The 24,896-nt window shown below is 35.5% G+C and overlaps 1 protein-coding gene across 1 annotated transcript in view; it reads left to right on the top strand.

Annotated features, from left to right (window-relative positions):
• epas1b (endothelial PAS domain protein 1b) overlaps nucleotides 1–24,896 on the top strand; it is a 46,538-nt gene that overhangs the window by 5,632 nt on the left and 16,010 nt on the right. The window contains exons 2-6 of the mRNA XM_051916523.1: nucleotides 12,972–13,162; nucleotides 17,865–18,016; nucleotides 19,003–19,087; nucleotides 22,434–22,546; nucleotides 22,623–22,825. Coding sequence (XP_051772483.1) covers nucleotides 12,972–13,162; nucleotides 17,865–18,016; nucleotides 19,003–19,087; nucleotides 22,434–22,546; nucleotides 22,623–22,825 — 744 coding nt within the window. The remainder of the gene's footprint in view (nucleotides 1–12,971; nucleotides 13,163–17,864; nucleotides 18,017–19,002; nucleotides 19,088–22,433; nucleotides 22,547–22,622; nucleotides 22,826–24,896) is intronic.

Below are 24,896 nucleotides of genomic sequence, written 5' to 3'. Positions count from 1 at the left end.
CAGAAAATGAACGTCATCTGAATGATCCTAATTCATTGTGTAGCAAGTGTTTGTCCTCTCATTTACTTTAACCTGCCGTTTTTATGTGTATAAATTTGTTATCAACCAATGTTGTTTATTTTATATTAACTATATTTTCAGAGGAACCATCATTTCAACCGGTTATTTTAAATATTTTTGGCTACAATAGTAAGAATGGCTAGTAAAGAATATAACAGAAGTAAAGTGCAAAAAAAAAAAAATAAATATGACAATACAGTACATAGTGATAAACAGTAAAATTGATCTACGTATATGTTCACTAAAGCATTTTAATACATGAATAATGCGAGGCTTCTGTGATGCTTATTTTTGAATGACACTAAGGAGTCATTGGAACAGTTTGAAATGCACTGTAAAAAAAATATTTTTCAAAGTTGCAATTAAAAGATTATTTTAAAGATTATAGAGTACATTTTACAAGAAAATACTATTTCAGTTTTTACTCCTTTAAATATTAGATTTTAGAAATATATATTATATTTATTTTTATATGTATATGTCTATATATTTATTTTTTGATAAAGATATATATTTAATTGGTTCGTTATCATTGTTGTTGTTGATAATGTTATTATTATTACGTAAGTGTCCAAGAACAATATGCAGAACTTTTTTTCTTCAAATTTTCATATATATTTTTTTTATTTCTGCTTTCAACACAGCAGTAATCATTTGTCTGCAACAATAAAAACATAATATGCACATTTAATATTATCAGTTGTTTTTTATTAATTATTATTATTGTTGATAATTGGGTGTTATTCTTTAGAAATCCACAAGATGATTTCATATTGAGAGAGCTGACATTTGAGTATTGAAAACATGTGAATATCAGTAATTCTGAATCCTCTGAACTTCTGATGATGCTCAGATAAGACTGATGACATTGTATCATTGAATCGAGCCTTTTCTGTAAAGCTGCCTTGAAATGAGTTGTATTGTGAACAATGCTATAGAAGTAAACAGAATTTAATTGAATGGTCTATTTGAAGAATCCTACATGTGCTTGAACAACTGAGTGGTGTGGGCTATGCCTGTATATATGTGTTACAATATGTCCGCCCTCCAGCTTTGCAGTCAGCATGACGTACTGTATGCCCCATCCGCTTCTGTGATCTTTCCTCTTCTGGTTGAAAGGGCTGTACCGGCGATGGTTGTTTGGTTGGGTTTGAGAACGTTCTGTTCCAAAGGATCAGAGATTAGCCTAGTCCACATTGTTCTCTGTTTGTGTTTAGCAAGATGCCAAATCGAACGGAAAACAGAATGTAAGCAAGCAATGGCTTTGGTGTTTCTTATTAGAATGAGTGGACAGGCATGGGAAATCTTAACCACTGCACCACCTCGCCGACTTCACCTCACCTCTCTGCTGCTGCGTTATACATTAACAAAAAGAGTCTGCCGTGGACTTGAAGAGAATTTAAATGTGGCCAGACACTGAGTTTACATACTGGTAATGTGTTTACAACACACATGGGCTTGGAGGGTGTATTATTTTCCTCATTGATGTGTACTGAATTGAAAAAGACAGCAAAATGGAATACATAATCCAAAAATTTACTCAACCTCATTTCATTTCAAAGCTTTATGACTAGGAGGAGAGATTTTGAAATCCAAACTGATAGTTTTCATCCATCGAAAATTGACAGTGACCAGATCACTGATGGTGTTTAACGTCATAATGTCATCACAGACATATTTACAAACCAGATTTGAATTTGCACAAGTGTGAATGTGACCCGAGAGCAGCCAGGACAAAAACTTTTTTTTTTTGTGTTTGAATTAAATGAATCAGACTTAGAAATTTAAGATGATTCTACCCAAATAAGCAAATATTTGTTAATGTTATAAATAACATCAAATTTACCACTTTTCAAAATTCAATCAATTCCTGGTTCATAAAGTCAAGTTTAAGACTAAAATTTTTTTACCCATAAAATATCAGGTTTTGGAAATATGTTTATATTATATTTTTATATTTATCTATATATTTTTATATTATCTATATATTTAGATTTTGATAACAATACAGATTTTTGTGTATTATTATTATTATTATTATTATTATTATTATTATTATTATTATGTGTTAAGTGTCAAATAACAATTTGCTGATTTTTAAAAATGTACTATTATTTTTATATATTATTTATTGTCTTTATATATAATCCTGCTTTGGACACTAATAATTACTCATTAGTTTGCAACAATAAAAACATAATATGCACATTTAATATGAACTTTTTATGATTTGTGATAATATTATTGATTTGATTCTTATGATAATAACTTTTATATATCTGGCTTTTTTTTTTTTTTGGCAGTCTAAACATTTTCAACTTTGTTTTCAGTTGTGTGTAATTAAGCTTAAAATGACTGAAATGAAATGAAAATATTGAATTGTGAATATCGGTAATTCTGAATCCTCTCAACTTTTTGAGATTTGAATGTGCACAGGTGTGAAAGTTTCACAAAAGAACTAAAATCATGTAGATTTGGAACGACATGAGGGTGAGTAATGGCAGAATTTTCGCCTTTTTTGTGAGAATAGGGTGAACAATCCCTTTAAAGGGCAAAATTGAACTGGTGAGATGTCACAACCTTGCAGCACTGCACCTTGCACCCTGTTACCAATCAACTGTTTACTCTGTTCACAAACACTCAAGGGCCTGGGGGTTTGGGTCTGGACTTTTAGCATCTGGCTGCTGTGTCCTAAAGCATGGAGCTGTTTGTTATGAAAATAGTTGTGTGAGAGGACAGCAGATGGCTGCGGCCGACGCTTCTAGCTGGCTAGTTCTACCTGAGGCTACACAGTGACGTATTCTCCACTGACAATGTGATTAAAATCTTAGAGCAAGCAGAGAACGTGAGGAGGGCGAGGCATAATAACCCTGTCAATCAAAAAAATGAGTGACAGGTGAGGGTTGCCTTGCTAGATACTTGTTTTGACATTGTAAAACTATGCTTCTTTCAATCAAACTAAAAATTCTGTCATCATATACCCTCATTTGATGAAAAACCTGTAAGATTTGCAGAATGTCTCTTTTATATACTGTAAAATGGAAGGTGATCCACTCTGCTAAACTCCATAATGCACATTTTGTAACATTATAAATGCCTTTATAGTCACTTTTGATCAATTTAATGTATCCTTGCTGAACAAAAAGTGTTAATTTCTTTAATTTCTTTCCAAAAATTAAAAAAAATCTTACTGACCCCAAACTTTTGATGTTCGAAAAGCTTTCTGTTTCACATAAATGCTGTTCTTTTAAACCTTCTATTCATCAGAGTCGTTAAAAAATGTACACAACAAATCACAGTTTGAAGTTATACATATTTGGAATGGCATGAGAATGAGTAAATTATGACATAATCTTGATTGTTAAGTGAACCATCCCTTTAAAGTAATAGCAGATCATATCTTGACTTTTATATCTTTAAAGTAAATTGACTTGTCGGAGATGTGGTCTAGCAGTTAGTGCTTGTGCTCTGACACAATGTGCTGCTGTGGCAATTATGCGGGTGAACCAAGTTTTATTCTGTCTAGTGACATTTCCTGATCCTATTCGGCATCTCTCTCGATCATTTCCTGTCTTCTGTACTTTCATCTGTAATGAAGTGGGCTAAAAATAAACAATTAAAAAGTAAATTGCATCACAGTGGTTTGTAGGCATTCCAGGTTTTTTTTACAAGCACACTAAATGTGCTTGTAACCTGTAATTCTTTACTATTTCCCAGGTGTATAATGATGTAGTGCACTGTAAAACAATTTCTGTTGAATGTCAGTTGCAGCGTAGAGACATATGCCAGGTATGTGCTTTATAGGGATCATTTGAAGTTACGTCTCGCTTCATTCATGCACCATTAGCATCTCACAACTTTGAGTTTCAAAATAGTATGTTCCATTGGCTGATTCTGATGCTGACTTGGATATGGTTCGGGTGAAGGTTGTGTAACACATTGTTGGGAGAATACGCTGATGAGAGAATCAGTATCTTGCTTCAGGTCACATATATGTGGACCATGAAGATTCATTGTACAAGCCCAAAACTGCACCTTTGCTCCATTTACCTCATGCTCTAGGAATTCCCTGAGAAAAGGCTGAATGCAGATGCCTGCATCCACAGACTCAGTGAGGTGATTTCATGCACCAAGGGTGATTATTTTGAAAGCTGTTCCTTTCTGGTTTTAAAGCTTACCCTGGTCAAAGGTGGGGCACTTATGGTTTATTATCTATCTATCTATCTATCTTTTTTTTTTTTTTTTTAATACAAATTCTTAGGTTTTTAGGAATTTGATTATCCAAAGAAGAGGGGGAAAAAAAAAAAAAAAAATCCCTCACTCTTATATTAATACAGATTTTTATGTTTTATTTATATATCATACACAGTTATATGTATATTAAAATAATTTTGTGTATTATATAATGTTTTAATATAATACTCATAGTTGCACTCAGTTCCTCCAACTTTGCAAATTTCCGACCAAGACCATCTGCAGTTACTACTGGTGTTCTTCAGGGTTCGGTTTTGGGCCCGCTTCTATTCATTAACTACTTACTCCCTCTTGGCCACATTTTTGGGAAATATGGTATCCATTTTGCTGATGCTGATGACACCCAGCTCTACCTGTCTTCCAAACCCAAAAGTTTGGGGTCAGGAAGATTAATTAATTTATTATTTTTGAAAGGAATTAATATTCAGCAAGTATGCATTCAGTTGTTCAAAAATGAGAAAGACCTTTATAATGTTGCAAAAAAAAAAAAAAAATCTATTTTAAATAAATGCTGTTGTTTTCTATTCATCAAAGAATCCTGAAAAAATAAATGTATCATGGTTTCAACATTGATAATAAGAAGTGTTTGCCATCACAGCAATAAATTACATTTTAAAATATATTAAAACAGAAAACAATTATTTGAAATGGTAATAATTCCACAATATTAGTCTAAAACCACAGAGACCATTTTACTATTTTTTTTCGTTACAAATTATGTTAAAAACATAATAACAAGTACTTACATTTCATATTGTTTTAAATCATGAACTTTTGTTAAATAATAAAAAAAAAAAGTTTACTTCCAAAAATCCTAGACTTTCACTTTCAATTTTGATATAATTTATGTAGGTTGCTATTAAAATCCCAGGTTCTCCAGTCTTGTGCGACACAGAAGCTGTTTGTGGAGGATTTGGACAGTGAAGGTCAGTGTTTGAGTTCCAGGAGAGATCCGCTCACTATGGGGCTGGAATAGCTGGGGGGACAGCACTTAATTTAGTGCATTTCACACAAGGCAAATGACCATTCTTCCAGTCATAAGGTAGCGTGTCATTGTTTGCATGCCTGAATAGGTCAAGACTGCTTAGTCAGGTTTCGTGTTTATGTTTATGGCTGCTCCCGTGCCGTGCAACCGTTTTATCATTAACCACATCTGTGAGTGCAAGGGCATTGGTCCACCTGTTCGGTCCACCTGCTAAACATAGTTCAAACTGATTTTTCCAAGTCTGTAGCTCAGTTAAGTTTGTTAATGTATTTATTTGTGGCTTTGTTAGGACCTGAATGCAGCTCACATTTCAGCTTCAGTTGCGTGACTTCAGGAACCTCTCACAGTAGCTCATTTTTCAAACTGAAATAGATAACATTCTCATGATAGGTTGACGTCTGTCACTCTTGCGTTAAATACTTTGAATTCTCAGTGTGATCTGGATGGTTCAACAGTATGTGAGTCTCGGTGCAAGCTTTTGCTAGAGTGTTCTTTGGTTGAGTTTTTGATGCTCTGCTTTGAGTTTCACTGAACAAATTGACGTTTGTTTGTTTGTTTGTTTGTTTGTTTGATTTTGTTGCTGCATTCAAGTTGGTTTGGAAATTTACCAGTGTTACTGTTTGCTTAAGTACAAAGGTGCAAGAGATGTTGCAAAGTGATCTCAAATAAAAAATAAATCTTTTAACTATTAGCAGAATGTATTGCTAAAGTTTTAAATGGAGCCCAGTTGAACATGAGCAAATGGAAACGCAATCATATGTACAGAAGTTTTGTCTTGCTGTGGACCTCATTTTGAGAAAATAATGTTTGACCAACAGAGGTTCTTGTCACAATTGTAAAAAATTGTATCAAATATGATTTATTAGGCTTTTAAGGAACATTTGTTTTTACATCTCTCAATCATCATTTTATTGGACTGCATATGTTTTGCCCTCCACAGTAAAAACTTTGCTTTGTAGCTTTGATCATAAAGTCACACACTTATATATTATCTTACAGGACATATTATAGGGAGATTTACCCCCGGTTTCAAGGCTTAAGCCTAGTCCCTGGGTAAAATGCATGTTTGAGCTGTCTTAACTGAAAGCATCTCGCACTGGCATATCTTAAAATATCTCAGTGCCATTGTTTTGTCTCAAGATTCACACCAGTAATGCTTTTTTCTAAGGCACGTTTATAAAAGCTACTTCAGTGTCCTAATTAAACTAAGGCCTAATCCTGGCTTAATCTAAACCCTATCTGTGAAACCAGGCCTGATATTTTATTTTATTTTATTTTTATATAAGTAGTCTGCTATATGGTTATAAAGATCTCACTGATTTACATTACAAGCTATCAGAATTTCATCATACTTTTTGGCGATAGAAATAATAGCAACAGCACCAAACTGTATATTTTGCTCCATTTAGGCCTCTGGATAAAAGCCTGATGTGTCAAATATGATACGCAAACTTTTGCAAACATATTTGTCTAAAGGTTTAATAAACTGTTACATTAAAAAAAAAAAAAAAAAAAAAAAAAAAAAAAAAAAAATTATATATATATATATAAATTTGTTTTTTTTTTTTTTTTTTTTTCTTCTTATTCATTGAGGATAAACTTTAGCTATATATTTTCTGTCAAAGGGTTCATAAATAGAAGTGTGGCTGGTAAAGATGTCTTTAGCTAGCTAGCAGACTAGCTAATTTGTTATGAATGGAGTTTAACATTGTTAAATAAACTACTGGACATACCGAGTTAAAATATGTCTTGAATACAAATTAGTAGCATGGTGTGGCAGGCGGGAGTAGGTGATGCCTTTCCTACTTTATTTAATGACTGCTTACATTTATCTGTAGGTTAAGTTAGAGTACATACCTGCAGATGCTTCCTCAGGTTTGACATTGAAATGTTTGATGTCGAAAGCATTTTAATAGTTGGAAAACATATTTTGCATGTTATATTTGTGCCCTTTTCTGATTTCTGGATGAAATGATTTTTAAATTTCCAGCACTGGAACGCATTTTTATCACTTGCCATGGTGGCAACTCTTAGACAGGTTGTAACCTAAAGCTTTTAGCAGCAATGTGGATTGATGTAATTGGCAGATGTGGAGCACTGCAAATTCATCATATAAAATATATAAAATATATGATGAATTTGCAGTGCTCCACATCTGCCAATTACAGTGTATATATAATATACACTGCCCTCCAAAAGTTTGGAAACACCCCTGGCAAAGTGTGGTTTTGGACGACATCAGCATAAATTCTTATCATTTGGTGCAAATACATTAAAGTAACTTGACATTATCATTGAAGACCAGCAATAATAATTTTAATTTTGATTACATAATAATGATAATATATACATGTCAAAGTCAGACATGCCCCAGCTGTGATGCCTGGTTACTGGTTTAAACTTGGCCCAGGTTTGTAAAAGATTTTTGGGTCAGCACACCTTAATAGCTTCAACAATTGAGTGCCAATTAAGTTTAGAATACAATGAACCAATTAGAACCCAGTTTAGGTCAGATAGCTGCTAATGGTGGATATTTTGATGAATCGAAAATTTAAGTTTTTTCTATGTATAAACTGTTTATGTAATAAAATATGTTTTCGTAGTTTTTTTGTTGTCCCTTATCAGTGCAAAATTATCACAAATTAAAAAGGATTAATGTCAATATATATATATATATATATATATATGTGTCGCTTTACAGGGTTAAATGAGTGTCACTCATAAATGAATATAAATTCAGTGAATACATTGATGAAATATGGCTTGAAAGGGAAGGTTTACACATTTTTTCAGATTTAGTAGGGTGACTGTACCAACAAATTACCAACAAAAATAAAAACCTGAATCAATAACAGGCAATACCACATAACAATACAGTATGTGCAACAATAAGTTGCTTGTACTATGTAAAAAAATGTAGTGTGTCTTAATATGTCTGAATGTGATCCACAATGTCCGATTTACTTCTGTGAGGTGACAGAAAATTACAGTGACAGCAAAAAACACCTCCCTTTTGTGTTTAGAAATGTATCAACTTATTTCAAATAGTTTCGTTTGGGAATTTCTTCATCTTAGCTAACTAGCTTGCACTGAAAGGACGACATTGACCAGCAGTGAGCAGATTAGTTACTGTCATGGCAACCAGATACATCGCAAGCTGATTTACTGAAAGACATTCTAGGATAAAATGATCAGCAAATCCCAGTAGATCAAATCAAATCAAATTGCAGTGTCAAAAAAAAAAAAAAAAAAAAAAAAAAAAAAAATAGGATTCTTCAAATCATCCTGTTGAGAACCACAAATGATACTAAGAGATGGTAGCAGGTGTTGAATGAGATTTGAAGATTTTCAGTCAGTTTTAAACTTTCACCAGAAATTAAACTTTTACCATTTAAGATGTCTGGCACTCTTGTGGTGGTGCTTTGCATGTACTGTAATATTTGGTGTGACAGAAGCTTTGATGATAGCTATTCTTCGGATCACTGCCTGTTTTCCATTGTTGGCCTTCGTATGGTCTTGTAGCCTGTAGACATCCATGTCTGCTACAAAGGGTTCAGAGGGTTCATTAGATGGTTTCATGGCCTGAGTGAGCACTAGGTCTCTATTGTTTAATGTCCTGCTGGGTCTGTGCAATAACAATAAAGTAGACTGTCTATACTTCAGACCTGAACATATTCATCCAGAGAGCTCTATAGTATGAACAAGTGAATGAAGCCTTTCAAGAGAAGAGAACTTGAGCTTGCCTCAGACTGACCTCAGAGTGCGAGGAGAAATTAAATTTATTAATTTACTTTTGTGTATGACACACTTGTGCTATCAGCATCTTTTTATAACAGATGTAGAGTGGTACAACCTGACCACTTGGATCATCTTAGCTTAAGAGATTGTTATAAAATAAGTCTTTGGTTATTGAAATAATTATTGGCTTTTGCATCAAGCAGTATCTGCGCATTTGTTCTCTGCAGTCTTATTGGATGCAGGACAGGAAAATTGGACGTCAACATCCTCAACACAGTCCCCATGGAAACCAGTCAAGTACCTATTTATTTTCCTCTAAATAGGACAAGAGAAAGAATAGAAGGGAGTATTGTTTCTGCTATATTATGAAGAGCAATTTGGACTGTATCACTTGTGTCCTGATGTAGGACCAAGACCAGAGATGTATTTTTTTTTTTTTTTTTTTTTTTTTGAAAAACAAAAAAATGTTAAAATGAGCCACAACAGAGACCATAACACACCATGATTTATTATTTATAGCATATCATCAATCAATATGAATATGTCGTAATTATTTTTAACCTGTAACCTCACAGAGAAGAATGACTTGGTTGACTTTTCTGTGCTGTGAAAGGTCTTACTGAGTCTATATATAAGAAATAAACTAAACATCAGTCATTCTCAAGAGACATCATCACTCATGTCATGATTTGGTTCAATACACAATACTGATCTCACGATACGATACTCTCATGATACTTTGAACAAAGCCAAAATAGTTAAAATGGTACTTTATTGCAAAGTGTTACCGAATTATATTAGATATATATGCTTGCATTCATATGCATATGCATAGAAACATTTAAAAAGTTTAAAATATTTTTTTTTTTATTAGATAATATATTTTTTTAAATTATTAATTAATAATAATGAATTAACATGGAAGCTCAAATGTGTGACCATATGGGTATAGCATTTTTGATGCACCATTACTATGTCTGATGCTCAACTAAGTTGCTCAACTAAATCTGTCTAAAACTTTCATTTTTGGCAAACTATAAACAGTACATTGTTATATTGTTGTATTTTTGTATTGCGATGCATTGTGGCTAAACATCAGTCATTCTCACTAATCTAATATATATATGTGTGTATATATACACCTGTTCAACTCCTCGTTAATGCAAATATCTAATCAGCCAATCACATGGCAGCAACTCAATGCGTTTAGCCATGTAGACATGGTCAAGATGATCTGCTGAAGTTCAAACTGAGTATCAGAATAGGAAAGAAAGGTGATTTAAGTGACTTTTAACGTGGCTTGGTTGTTGATGCCAGACGGGCTGGTCTGAGTATTTCAGAAATTGCTGATCTACTGGGATTTTCATGCACAACCATATAGAGAATGGTCCAAAAAAAACAGAAAATATCCAGTTAGAGGTATTTCTGTGGGTAAAAATGCAGAGGTCAGAGGAGAATGTCCAAGTTCGAGCTGATAAAAAGGCAACAGTAACTCAAATAACCATTAGTTACAACCGAGATCTGCAGAAGAGCATCTCTAAACGCACAACACGTCGAACCTTGAAGTAGATGGGCTACAGCAGAAGAAGAACACACCGGGTGTCACTCCTGTCAACTAAGAACAGGAAATTGAGGCTATAATTCACACTGGCTCGCCAAAATTGGACAATAGAAGATTGGAAAAACATTACCTGTATAGTCTTCTGCTGCGATATTCGGGGTCAGAATTTGGCAACATGAAAAACAACATGAAAGCATGAATCCATCCCTGCCTTGTTTCAATGGTTCAGGATGCTGCTGGTGGTGTAATGGTGTGGTTTATATTTTCTTGGCACACTTTGGGCCCCTTAGTACCAATTGAGCATTGTTTAAATGCCACAGCCTTCCTGAGTATTTTTTTCTGACCATGTCCATCCCTTTATGACCACAGTGTACTCATCTTCTTCTTCTATTTCCAGCAGGATAATGCGCCATGTCACAAAGCTCAGATCATCTCAAACTGGTCTCTTGAACACTACAATGAGTTCACTATACTCAAATGGCCTACACAGTCACCAGATCTCAATATAGAGCACCTTTGGGATGTGGTGGAATGAAAGATTCGCATCATGGATGTGCAGCTGACAAATCTGCAGCAACTGCGTGATGCTATCATGTCAACATGAACCAAAATCTCTGAGGAATGTTTCCTGCACCTTGTTGAATCTATGCCACGAAGAATTAATGCAAAAAAAAAAAAAAATAGAAATCTTTTTACAACATGTGGGTTTTGGTGTATCTGTGATCTTGCTTGCACATAGGGGTTGTGGTATGCCACAGTTACAGTGAATTAAAATATCACTCAGTGCTGGTGGTAATATATCTTGCCCTCTGAAGTGACCCACAAACCACAGCTCAAGGCACTGCAGGTGCATGACTAGCACACTTTTGCTTGTCATACTGAGCTTTTTTGTCTCTTTAAATGAAAAAATATGAAAAGTATTAATATAACAATAAATGTGAGTGTGAGTTTAATTTATTTTTATATTAATAATTTTCTTTAGTAATCTTTTTCTTTCTTTATTACAACACAATAGTTGTGGAAAATAATGACTCACACATTCCGATTTGTATTATTTTCAGATATCTCTGATCATCTGTAACCATCTATATCTTTATTTATCAAGTCAGAAATAAATTCCGCTAGCTTTGGTTGGGTCAGGATGGATGGATGGATGGATGGATGGATTATTGATTTGTAATGAAAGTTGTCAACATTCAACAAGATAAATAGGAATTAAATTCTAGTTCCCGTAAATAATGTCTTTTCATGGAACAGATGTGTTCTAATTTGGGAGAATATTTTTGTTTATTAAATCCAGGATGTAGCTATAAGTGATCATTCCCATAAGCACTTGAACCAGCCAGGAATGTCCCACTTGAGATCTGGCATTGACCCATCTGCTCCTGACAGTTTGAGCTGACTAGAATAAATAAAGCAGTACAGTGAATGTTATAAGAGTTCCTTTTGCTGTGTCATTATTACTGATTTATTCTGTTACACAGTTTATCTTATGTTTGGGCTGTAGCATGTAAATTTATTCATCACCAATCCAGCAAACTGTATTCTACTATTATGTTGATTAAAAGAACTGCTCTGATTGATAGTGAAGTTCATTTCTGAAATGATGTATGTAGTGTGTGTGTGTGTGTGTGTGTGTGTGTGTGTGTGTGTGTGTGTGGTTCAGGTAAACCCTACTTCATGTACACAAAGATGGCAATATCCAAAATACTTGTCCTTGTGGTGACATTATTTGGTCCCATGAGGAAAACGGTTTATAAGCTTATAAATCGTACTAAGTGATGTTTTTTTTTTTTTTTGTGTGTGTGTGTGTGTGTGTGTGTGTGTGTGTGTGTGTGTGTGTGTGTGTGTGTGTGTGTGTGTTTCATTCGCACCTGCCGGACACTGGCTCTTTTTCCACTGGCCCAGTTTTTGGGCCTGATGTCTGATTCGGCAAGAGTGACTTGAGTTGAATAAGAAAGACTGTCAAGGGCACAAAGAGACTCTTATTCTCTTAAAAACCTCATAAATACACTGATAAATAAGTGAATTGAGCGTGTTTGTATACAGCGTGCACTTCACAACATGGAGAATATCAAGGGAGAATGTCACAAAACTTGTCAAAAGCTTGTCAGGTCAGCTGAAAGGTTTTTGTGAGATTCACCCATAACTAATTACGTCCAGATCAGGGCACTGACCTGTAAGGGAGAAAAACAAGAGTAAAAGTTTTTTTTTAAAAGCTTTTTTTGACCTTCAATTATTTTTAATTAGTTGAAATATTTGCACAATATAGCATTTTTTTTCTTAGATTTTTATAGCACAGAAAATATATGTAGCATTAATTAAATGATTAGAAATTGAAATAATTTTTTATTACATATTTCCATATTGTAGGTGCAGCTCAGAGCGACGTAAGGAGAAATCCCGTGATGCGGCGCGTTGCAGGCGCAGTAAGGAGACGGAGGTGTTCTATGAACTTGCCCACCAGCTGCCCCTCCCACACAGCATCAGCTCACACCTGGATAAAGCATCCATCATGAGACTGGCCATCAGCTTCCTGCGGACACGCAAACTCCTCACCTCAGGTACATGTATTCAAATGCAAATGACTGGACTGGACAAAGATACTGGGTAACACTTTGGTATGGGGAACACATATTCACTATTAAATATGACTTTTGCCTTAATAAACTCTTAATTTACTGCCTATTAATAGATAGTAAGGTAGTTGTTGTAGTGGTTAAGTTTAGGTATAGGGTAAGATTTAGGGATGTAGAATATGGTCATGCAGAATAAGGCATTAATATGTGCTTTATAAGTACTAATAAACAGCCAATATGCAAGCTAATAAGCAGCTAGTTAAAAGTGATACCAGTGTTACCAGATACTGAAACACAGACATACTGTACTGTTTTTAATCATCTAATATGTAATCTTAATAATATGCTACCTATCAAAAGTTTGGGCATCTCAACATTGATTTGGCATTGAAAGAAACTACTGAGTTTAGTTTTACTGCACTTCATATTGTTAAGAAAAAATATAATTGATTTTTAATGTCTGCAATTTATTAGTTATAAGCCATCTTTTTAAACAGCGTCAGCAATAATTTAAATATTTGTGCATCTCTAGAACTGAAGATGTTCCCATGCTTTTACTTCAATATGTGGTCCAGCTCATCCACAAAATAACAATGATAGTAGTAATGATAATAACAGTAGTTAGTAGTAGTAGTAGTAGTAGTAGTAGTAGTAGTAGTAGCACTTTGACTAGTATCTATAATATAAATTATTTTAAATTACAAATAAATATTATAATTTATGATACATATTATATTAATAATTGATTATTAATTTTATATCAGTAATGTAGTATTTTCATAATAAATTCTGGGGATAACAAAACAGAAAATCCTATTACTACAGTAGCTATGTTTCCATTCAAAGTTGCAAATGTAACTTGTGTGCAAAATTGGAATATCCAATAAAACATTTGCGAATGTTTGCAACATTCATTAATTCCAGCAAAATCGGCGCAAAATGATGCGCATCTTGGTGCAAAATTGGAATATCACTTAAAACATTTGCGAATGTTTGCGACCGTTCCCATCCCATGTGTTCAAGAGAACAAATCATCACTTGGCGCAAAATTATGCGCATCTTGGCATTTCCATCCAGCTTTTTTTTAAATGGTATATTCTAAAATGCGAATTAAAAATAAGTGGACGGAAACATAGCTAGTGACTGGTGCATATTTGTGCAGTTATATTTGCCATTTGATAAATAAAGGTTATCAAATGGGTGAGTCCACTGTTAGAGCAACATCACAGATGTCACGTCAAAGGAGTCACTTTGCAAATACACATTCTGATGATAATCAAATTCTACACCTTTAGTTTGATCTTTTATCTGGCTTCACCATCGTTAGCACTGCGTTGTTATGAGGAAACGTTTTGGTCATGTCAGACTGCGTTAAGGTTACTGTTGTATTATACAAATGAGGAGGTGCTTTATGTAAGGATATAATTGTGTTAGTGAATATTGGACCTGCTGTAACTCTGTCTGGGTTAATTATCTTTAGCTGTAGGTGCTAATCTTATAAATCAAAGCCTGCATGTGATGAATACAACAATTTAATGAAAGCCTACAGAGTATGTTTAATAATGGATACAGTTAGCTTCAAGAGATGTGTGTGTGTGTATGTGTGATTTTAAAGGGATAGTTCACCCAAAAATGAAAATTCTGTTATTATTTACTTCACTCATGTTGTTACGATCAAGTATTACTTTCATTTTTTTCTTCCATGGAACACAAAATGAGAAGTTCAGCATAATGTTGACAGTTCTCCTTTTTCCTGGTTTCTGATTCAGACAATACTAATTTCATCTAAATGTGTATATAAAAATGAAAACCGTTTAAATCATTCTGACTACTTCATTACTTCGCTCACTTCAGAGAAAGAGTGCGTATGCTTGGTCTGGAGTGTGCAGACGGTGCGTAGATATTATGCTTTAAGTTTGTTTTTTATAAATCCAGATTTGTGCATGGAAAATTACGTATGCACATCATTGCCTTTTTTGTGAATACGCAACGTTTATACATCAGGCCCCAGGTCTTTTGAAAGTTTCTTTGTCTAAAGCAGGTATGGTGAGAGGATGTAAGCATGTTCGTATTGTTTGTGTGTCTTGATTATAAAATTAGAATCTCCGGAAGCTGGACAAAGGAGCTCCTGCATTCGACATTCCATTCTGTTTTTGCACAGACACTAAAAGGACAGGGAACACAATTAGTACGCAGTTAGAACGCAGGATCGACTCGGTTCCTTCAGTTTGGAGTAACTGAAAGACTTTGCACTGTTGGACTTAAAGTGTCTTGACAGTCAAATGTTCAAGTTCATGCTACATGCAGAAATGGAAAGAAAGAGGGAGGGAGAGAAGGAGTGGAAAGAGACATTGAAAAGCAGCCCTGTCAGTAAGAGATGGCACATCAGATAGTGTTATCAGCAGGTCTGCGAGCTCTGTGCTGGAAGCATGATTGGTGCTTTCTTTAAGGCTGGCGCTCTCCGTCTCAGGCCAGCCAAAACACAGGCAAACCCTGGCGCCGCACATCCATCCATCCCCTCCTCCTCCCGCCATCACCCTACCCATGCTGAGGGTGCATGGGAAACACCTTTTACATAAGATCCACACTCCCACTGCACTGATGCTTAGAACTGATTCTGTCATTCACCCTGATATTCTCTATGTTCGCTCTTTTCGCCCATGGGCGGCTCCAGAAATGTTATGAAATAATGGTTGACGAGATGTAATCTCATTGAAATCAATGACTCACTGCTACTTCTACAATTCTTGTGATTCTTTACAGTCTCAAATAGGCCTACTGTCACAACAAAACATAATGGTTTCATTTCATATCATTTTGGATTGTATGTCATTTTAGACTGAAAACTATATGTAGGAGTGATTGTTGTTGCATTTGTCAGTAAGAGGCCTTAAATGCCATTTCCTCCTGTTTATTCTGATCAAAGTTCAGAGATATTAAAGGTCTGTAGATTTGTTACAAAACAAATTTCTACAAGGTTTTGTTTTTTTGTTGTTGTTTTTTTTTTTTTTTTTTTTTGGTGTTTTTTGCTTTTGTGTCATTTGTTGTTTTGTTTTGTCGTTTGGTGTTTTGTTTTGTTTTTGTGTCATTTAGTGTTTTTTTTGTTTTTTTTGTCATTTGATGTGTTTTGTTTTTGTCATTTAGTGTTTTTTTGTTGTTGTTGTTGTTGTTGTTTGGGTTTTTGTGTCATTTAGTGTTTTGTTTTGTTTTTGTTTCATTTGGTGTTTTGTTTTGTTTTTGTGTCATTTAGTGTTTTGTTTTGTTTTTGTGTCATTTGGTGTTTTGCTTTTGTGTCTTGGTGTGTTTTTTATTTATTTATTTTTTTGTCATTTAGTGTTTTGGTTTTTGTGTCATTTGGTGTTGGGCTTTGTGGTGTTGTGTTTTTTTTTTTTTTTTTTTTTTTAACCTTTAGCTCCATATTATGTCAAGCAAAACATCTTGTAATCTTTGTGGGCAGAAGTGTTGCCAGATATTCTGCGCTATCTTGACATATCAATAGTCAATATTTCTACAGAGCAGATCCATCATTTTCCTAGATAGATTGAGTTAGTGCTCTTCCACATGATCAATTTCTGAAACCCCAATTTTGGGAGCAGATTTGTTTCATCTCAGAATGAAAGCTGCAAGGCAAGAGCCCCTTCAAAGACGTAACTCTAATTCTCCTGGGGCCACGGTCTCTAGGCTCGGCCCAAATCCAGCCCTCAGGCTCTCAATGGGCCTTGAGAAAGTTTCTTATCTGGAGGAAGCACACTGGAGCAATCACAAGCTTCCGACCCCCCAGTGTGGAGCCACTCTGTTCTCCATGTCCTTGTCCACTCCACCTCCCTCCTGAAGCTTTGCCAGATCTACTGCAGTACTCAACCACAGTCTGGCACCCCGTCCACATTTCAGTGGTGATATTACCAACCATGTGGGAATTTAGGTTTTTCCAAATGATCACTTGACTTTATCAACTATTTTTTTCAATTATTTTTTAACAAGCGGTTATATATACAGTGGGGTCTGCTAATTAACAATGCAATGGAGTTCTTTCTTTGACATCACTCTTAAATATTTCTTGCTTATTTTATACTATAAAATGTCATTTTTAGGGTTTCAAAAAGAAAAAAGAATTAAATAAAAATGTTTTCAATGTGGTCTCAGTCTTTTGGACCCCACTGTATTATTTATTTTTGTGCAGCAGAAATTGAATAAGCATATATTAGAGCATGCACTTTATATTGTATATTTGCATTGCCCTGTATAAGTTTGTGTTTTTCCAAAAGTGCATATGATCTCCGGAGAAGCATAATCACAAATATTGGCTTGGATTGCGTAACCCCTTCTCATATGTTTCTCACAGATGTGGGTTTTCCATATACAGGGTAACAGCTGGAGTTTTTCTCTTTAAATTGACATGCTCAGATTTAGTGCCATCAAACAGCAGGGCATGTGGGTGTCTGTGTGTCTGTATATGTGGGTATTTGTAGCACATGTTGGTGTGTGTGTGTGTGTATGTGTGGAGCTGAGGGCACTGACAGAAGGGAGGTCAGTGTTGTTGGGAGGGTTCAGAGTAGCAGGATGAAGTTGCTGTTGTTTATTTTGGACGTCAGCCAGGGATTTAAGAGCCAGAGCAAGACTAGCGAATGTGCACACACTCACATGCGCACACACATTCTGAAACTCTCGTGTTTGTGCCATTTTTCAGGCTGTGTTGCTGCCACAGAGACGACAGATGTAGACAGACTGATGGACAGTTGGTATCTGAAGTCACTGGGCGGCTTCATTACCGTGGTAACATCAGACGGAGACATGATTTTCTTGTCAGAGAACATCAACAAATTCATGGGTCTCACACAGGTGAGAATTAGAGGCCCAGCAACGTCTGCAGTGAAATGATTCAGATACTCACCTTTAGTCACATTACTATTAGCTGTTTGTCTGTTTAGCATTTATTTCCTCAGGGTTCACTTAATCATAGGCAGACGAGATGCCATTATTAACCACAGCACAAGCCTGTTTCCTTCCAGCACTGTATGGGAGGAAGGATGTGTCACTTTTTTCGTACCCTTGCAGAAGCTCTTGGACTTATCTCCTGGCTGCCAATTGCTTCCTTACACATGGCTGCTGTTTTCTAGAACTATGGCCTGTTATCTATTTGTTATCAGATAAATTTCCATTATAGTAAAGATCAAAGATCCATGATGTTTATGAATCTCAAAAAACTTGTACAGGTCATATTTCACCAAAATAATAATATATATGCTAAAAATAATGCGTAATGCTAAAAATTCTCAGTACTGTAAAATAAAAAGTGGTGTATTATGTGAAAATATTATGACAGTATTTGTTTTACTGTTTTAAATTATTTTTTTTTTTTTTAAATCATTGTATTACAGTATTTTTTACTGTTATTATATAAAACATTTACTGTATTGTAGTAATAGGAACTAAGTGAGAATCAACCTTAAAAATAATTATAAGAAATGTTGATATATTGGGTATTTTGGGGCAAAAAAAAATAATTAATCATATTGAGCCTAAAGTAGGCTTAATTTTCTATTTTAATATATTTTAAAATGTAATTTATTTCTATGATTGTGAAACTGAGTTTTTAGCAGGCATTTATTTGAAATGGAAATCTTTTGTTGCATTATAAGTCTTCACTGTCACTTTTGATCACTTTAATATGCCCTTTATGCTGAATAAAAGTATTACTTTCTTTCAAACAGAAATCTTACTGACCTCACCCTTTTGAACATTAGTGTTATATAATGAGAGGTTTCATGAGATTCATCCATGTCAAAAAGATTTAAAGAAATTACAGCATCTGCATGTCTTTGTAGGTGGAACTAACAGGGCACAGCATCTTTGATTTCACTCACCCCTGTGACCATGAAGAGATCCGTGAGAACCTCAGCCTCAAAGCCGGTATGTCACTTTTGTTTATTCAGCCTCACTAGTTTCAAATCCTGCTGTTTGTACATAATTTCTCTGTATGACAGCCTGGCCAAAACTTATGTCTGCACAATTTGGCATGTTTCTACGGAGCCCCGCACATGACATGCAAAAAAAGAAAGAAAAGAAAAGTAAATCATGCACACAATTTACTATTTCATTCCCTCAATTTGCTAAATTGTGCGAACGATTTACTAATTTGTTCCCTTAATTTATAAAAAGTGTGATTGCATTATCACAAATAAACAGTTGACTCCAAGCACAGCTACACAACATGCTTACAAAATTTATAAAAAGGTCAGCCTATATAGAGGGTATGCATTGACGTCACTTTCCCACCGGAACACGCCCCCTCAGCCGGACTGAGTGGCAAAAGTGCCTGTTGCATGACAAAAATGCTAGTAAAATGCGAGTAAAACAAATTTCTCTTTGAACGCTTTATATAAATACAATATTGGTAGGTCTAAATCCGGGTGATCACTTATATCAATATTTTATATAACAACTATGTCATCCAGTCCTAAAACTTGTATAGTTTTTGTCAGTGTTTATTTAAAAACCCAATTGTACAGAATATATGATGGTAAATATTTAACTGATGAGTTGTCAATACAATATATAACAATACAATATGTAGGGTATGATTTTACCCCAAAATTCAACATATTGACAAAATGATAACTGCAAATCCATGTTTTGCTGCCTTGAGTCCAGTTGTTTCTGTGAAATTGCAGCGATCCAATTTGCTTCTCTTTTCTTTAGCTTTCAAAAATATACCTCAGATTTCTTGTCAAATCTATTTGTACAGTCAATAGCAAAGCTCTTTGCCGTTTTGTGTGTTTTTTGCAGCATTCACGTTGAAAACCAATGCTGCCACTCAGTCGTTTTGCCATATATAAAATAAAATAACATTTCGGTTAACGTTTATGGAGTTGGTGCTCATTCAACTTTGGAAAACTGCATTCACACCAACCAAACGAACCAAATTCTAAATTACCAACCAAAAGCTCTTGCATGAAAGCATCCAACATTTCAGAGCATAGTTCAGCATGGCTTCTGAGTGTAAAATTTACTTCACATGCTTTCTTATGGGCTTTTCTCCTTTAAGATGAATTGGACTAAAGTGGTTTTAGGCATAAAGGAAAAGGAGATGGAGCAAGTTGAACATATGTGCCTCTCAAGAAACTTTCTTATCGCTTCTACAAACAGACTTTCAGAAATACCAAAACAAGTATGTAAAGGCCTAATGCAAAGAAAACACATAGCTTCATAGGAGAGGATTAGCTATGTGAAGAAAAAACAATCATGCCTTCAAAAACATCGACCCACAACCCCTTCCTCTTTTATTTTGTGTCTCCTTTATTTGACCTCCACACTTTCATACCCCTCTTTGCATGCCTCTTATAACCTCTCTCCTCTGTGCTGTTAAGGTCAAGTTTCATTGTGCTATTTCAGGTGTTTGCCTCCTTCACTATGATAAAACTTTGCAGCATGTCGCTCCTTCTTTTTTGAGTTGTTAATAGAGCTGTTGAGAGGGTCAGGTGGTCACCTGTGTCGTGTGGCCAAACCAAGACCCTCTTATTCAGCAGCTGCTGGTGAACGATTGGCTCATGATTTGTCTGACATTGTTGTACAGTGAGCAAATGATGACCAATTTTTCATCTTTTTAACTAACCCTTTAAAGGCACAATATGTAATTTTTTTGCCGCTAGAGGTCGCCTATTCAAAACAAAGGCATAGCTTGATGACACTGAGATTGAGTGCAGAATCATGGGAGATGTCATCTTCACCTCACAGCCGAAGGGACTCGAGCAGAAATCATGTTCATGGATGAGATTATTAATGTTACTGTAGTATGAAGCAGAGCAGGGCCGAGCGCTGTGGGAGCGGAACAAGGCCGCTGGAGCGATTGCTAATGAGAGACGAGCGCGACACACGCCTCGAGACTTTTATTATGCCGCAGTCGCCGCTTCCGCTTCTTCCCGTCAAGCGTATGTGGGGTAACGCAGCACTGTTTTATCATATTAGGTATTAGGTTTTATCATATTAGATGTTATAACGTTACTCTGTGCGTTCGCTCGGCGGCTGCTATGAGGCACTTGTTGCACACTGCAGTAAGCTAGATCGATATTAGAATATCATATTAATATAATTAAGAAAACAATTGTTTCAAACTATAAGGCTAAATGTGTTGAGCTATATAACAATGATTCGTTTTCTGTCTATAAATGTATCCAAACAGTTGTTCCCTTGTCTAATAAAACATATAATATATTAAAGCGTCTTTGGTGTTTCCATGGTTTCTACAAAATAAAACCGGAAACCGAGGGTAATGCAGGTATGATGTCATTGATAGGCGACACACGGACATGGTCTGTGTCCTGGTTAAAATTGCTTATTTCTCTGGATTTAAACATTCTTGGAAACATTTGGGATAATGTAAGTACACAAGAAAAGTGTTTTTTTGGATATTTTAATCCAAAAATCGTACATATTGTGCATATTGTGTGAAAATCTAATGGCATACTGTTTGCTAAGAATAAGATGTGCATTAAATGTTCAAACAGTCACATTTTGCTTCAGCTTGTAATGGAACTGACACTTACAGTAGGACAACTACCTCTGTTGATGAATTCAGATCTCAGCTCAAAACCTATTTGTTCTCCCAATATTATCAGTCATAATGTGTATTCATGTATCTCTCACTGTGTTTATATGCTTATACGGTCTACCTTTCTATGCTATCTACATGTGTTCTTTGTTATAGATTTGAATGTCTTGCACAATTTGATATAACCGCTATATGCAACTGCATCAGCTCTTGTTCTGGACTGGGCAAATGTCCGTTGTCCATATGATTGTCTATATGATTGGTTGTTTGACTGATTGATTTATGGTAAAGCGTCCTTGAGCTTGGGAAAGGCGCTATATAAATTAAACACATTATTATCATTCTAATTATTATTATTATTATTATTATTATTATTATTATTATTATTATTATTATTATTATTAATTCTGTTTGGAGTTAGCTTACACATTTATTTTTATAAAAGAGATAATATCAAAAGCCGAAAGTACTGTAAGATGTTTTGGAATTTGATAAACCAAGAAAAAATATTTCTGTTGAGTTTAAGCTTCCGTATGCACAGAAGAAGAATGCTTGGAATGTTTTCCTGGGATTTTTGGCCCATTTCTAAGCTGAGACTCTGTGTGTGTCTGTGTGTGTGTCTGTGTGTGTGTCTGTGTGTGTGTCTGTGTGTGTGTCTGTGTGTGTGTCTGTGTGTGTGTCTGTGTGTGTGTGTCTGTAAATCTGCAGGCATGGGAAAGAAAGGCAAGGAGCTGAACACCGAGCGGGATTTCTTCATGAGAATGAAATGCACAGTCACGAATCGCGGGCGCACTGTCAACCTCAAATCAGCCAGCTGGAAGGTGAATAACTTCTCCTTTATGATAATCGCTGATCCGGAGTCAGACTTTTTGTAACTCATAATGGTTGTTCTTCCAGGTCCTGCACTGCACAGGGCACCTGAAGGTGTGTAACGGCTGTCCCGCACGAGTTCTCTGTGGTTTTAAAGAACCGCCGCTCACCTGTGTAGTCATGATGTGCGAGCCCATTCCCCATCCATCAAACATCGACACACCGCTCGACAGCAAGGCGTTTCTGAGTCGCCACAGCATGGACATGAAATTTACTTACTGTGATGACAGGTACCTCCCCTCTCCAAACACAAAAACCTGCGTTCTTAGAGTAAATGTGCAGTTTGAGTAAATTGTATTATCAATTGACACTGGAGTCACTCATTAATTTTAAACAATAAACATGAACACAATTCCTGTTAATGATAGGAAATTTGTGATGCTAGACACCATCAATAAAGGGTGCTCTTAAAAGCAGGGTAGGTGATTTGCTTCAAAAACATTTTTTGTTATGCTGGTTGAAAAGTCACTTCACATCCCAATAGCAAACACTAAGTTAAGTGGTCTAAATGTATTTATATGTATTTATATCGTTTGTGGAAGGCATAGGGCCATAAAATGTTCGTCCAATCATATCCCTCGGTCCGAGGCATACGATAGGATGTCCTACCTGCCTGTCAGCGTATGTTTTTACATACCCTCTCACACCGTTTGCGCAGACATCACACGTCATCAGCGCGTTTCATGCTATGCAGAGTTAGACAGACGTCAGTCACCGAACACCGCAACCAAAACAGCAGCAACATTTTGCAGTTCCTTCCGAATCAAAATAACAAGCTTATGCTGCATTCACGCCATAACTACCGTAATTTGGAAGAGATGGAAACCCGTGACATTATACTCGGAGTGGTTTGTGACTCAAATTTATGTTTCAATGACAACACTATCAATGGCAAAATGAATCTGCAGCAGTCAGGTGGTATAGGTCAGTGCTCTTTAAGTTGTTTATGTTCATTATTATTGTAATGTTATGTGCTTTGAGACATGAGGCAGTTTAACGACGTCTCTTGTGACTCTTTTGTTTGCTCCCTGCTGTACGCATTAATGTGTTTTGGAGGAAGCGTGGCTTTGTAAAGAGCTCTGAAGGGAGGGTGGGATCTTATGCTTTCAAAGCTAGCTCGTTATAGCATAAAATTTGCTTAGCAATTACTACTTACCTTGTCTTAAAAGGCCAAATTAGCTGATGTTTATTTTTAAAAATATAAATCTTTTTAAAAAAAATTAGGGTTTGTTCTCCATACACTCCATTACCCCATCCCCATTTAAAAAAAAAAGAAAAAAGTCAGTTTTAAGTCAGAAATTAAAAACATGTTCATTATACAAGAGGGAAATTCAAGTCATAGGAGTAGTATTTTAATAATGATTTAGTACCAAAAATATAGTGCAATGTCATTGATCTGCATGTTGGATGTTGGATAATGGCCAGTTTGTCTGCAAAGCTTGCATAAGGAAATGGGGGGAAAAAAAAAAAGCTGAAAAACACATTACATTAAAGACCAGATGAGACATGTTTAATGGATGTAATGATTGGCTAAATGTTGAAATGTTCCGTAGTAGCTTTTGAAAGTGTTCCCTGCTTTCGAGAAGAGCTCTGACTTATGTCACCTTGAGAATAAGAGAAAAGTAGAGTCATTTGACTTACTCGAGCACCTATCCAGTGGTAATTATGGTCATTACTATGATGTCAGCGCACAAATTTAGAGAAGATTGGTCTAAAACATGGTTATTTCCTTTTTGGAGTACAGCGTCTATGGAAAGAGGAATACAAGGCCTTCATTAAACAACATATTTGTTGTATTTCAAAATAGCTTTCAAACAGTTTTCCCCACTTTTCTCATAGATGACGAAAAATCACCTGTTTTTGTGTAGGTGCAGACTTTTCTCAGCCATTGGCTAAGATCCACCCCAGCCCCGTGTGTGTGTGTGTGTGTGTGTGTGTGTGTGTGTCTTTTTTGCCTCATCAGCTCAGAGATGGTTAGTTGAATGAATAGAGGGCTCTTTAATGAACAGAGGCCTGCAGACACACTCATGCATACAGAGTCAGTGACCTGCAGCTGTCTGGCATTATGTAACTTCAGTACAAGGATCAGCTCAAATACACTAAACGCACACTTTCATAACTAAATAATACTCCTGTCACATTCATTACACACAATCACACATTGGCTTGTGTTCTTGATTAAAGAGTAAAAATTACTTAAACCATGACGAGGAAAATTTAATGTGTAAAGTGTAAAATGTTCAATGTCCATTTTCTCCATATACAGTTCTGGTATACGTATATCATCCTTTATTATGGATA

Source organism: Ctenopharyngodon idella, chromosome 13, assembly GCF_019924925.1.
Source record: "Ctenopharyngodon idella isolate HZGC_01 chromosome 13, HZGC01, whole genome shotgun sequence".
Classification (NCBI taxonomy): Eukaryota; Metazoa; Chordata; class Actinopteri; order Cypriniformes; family Xenocyprididae; genus Ctenopharyngodon; species Ctenopharyngodon idella.
The sequence above is the reverse complement of the archived record's forward strand: the minus strand, read 5'-3'. Positions and strand labels throughout refer to the sequence as shown.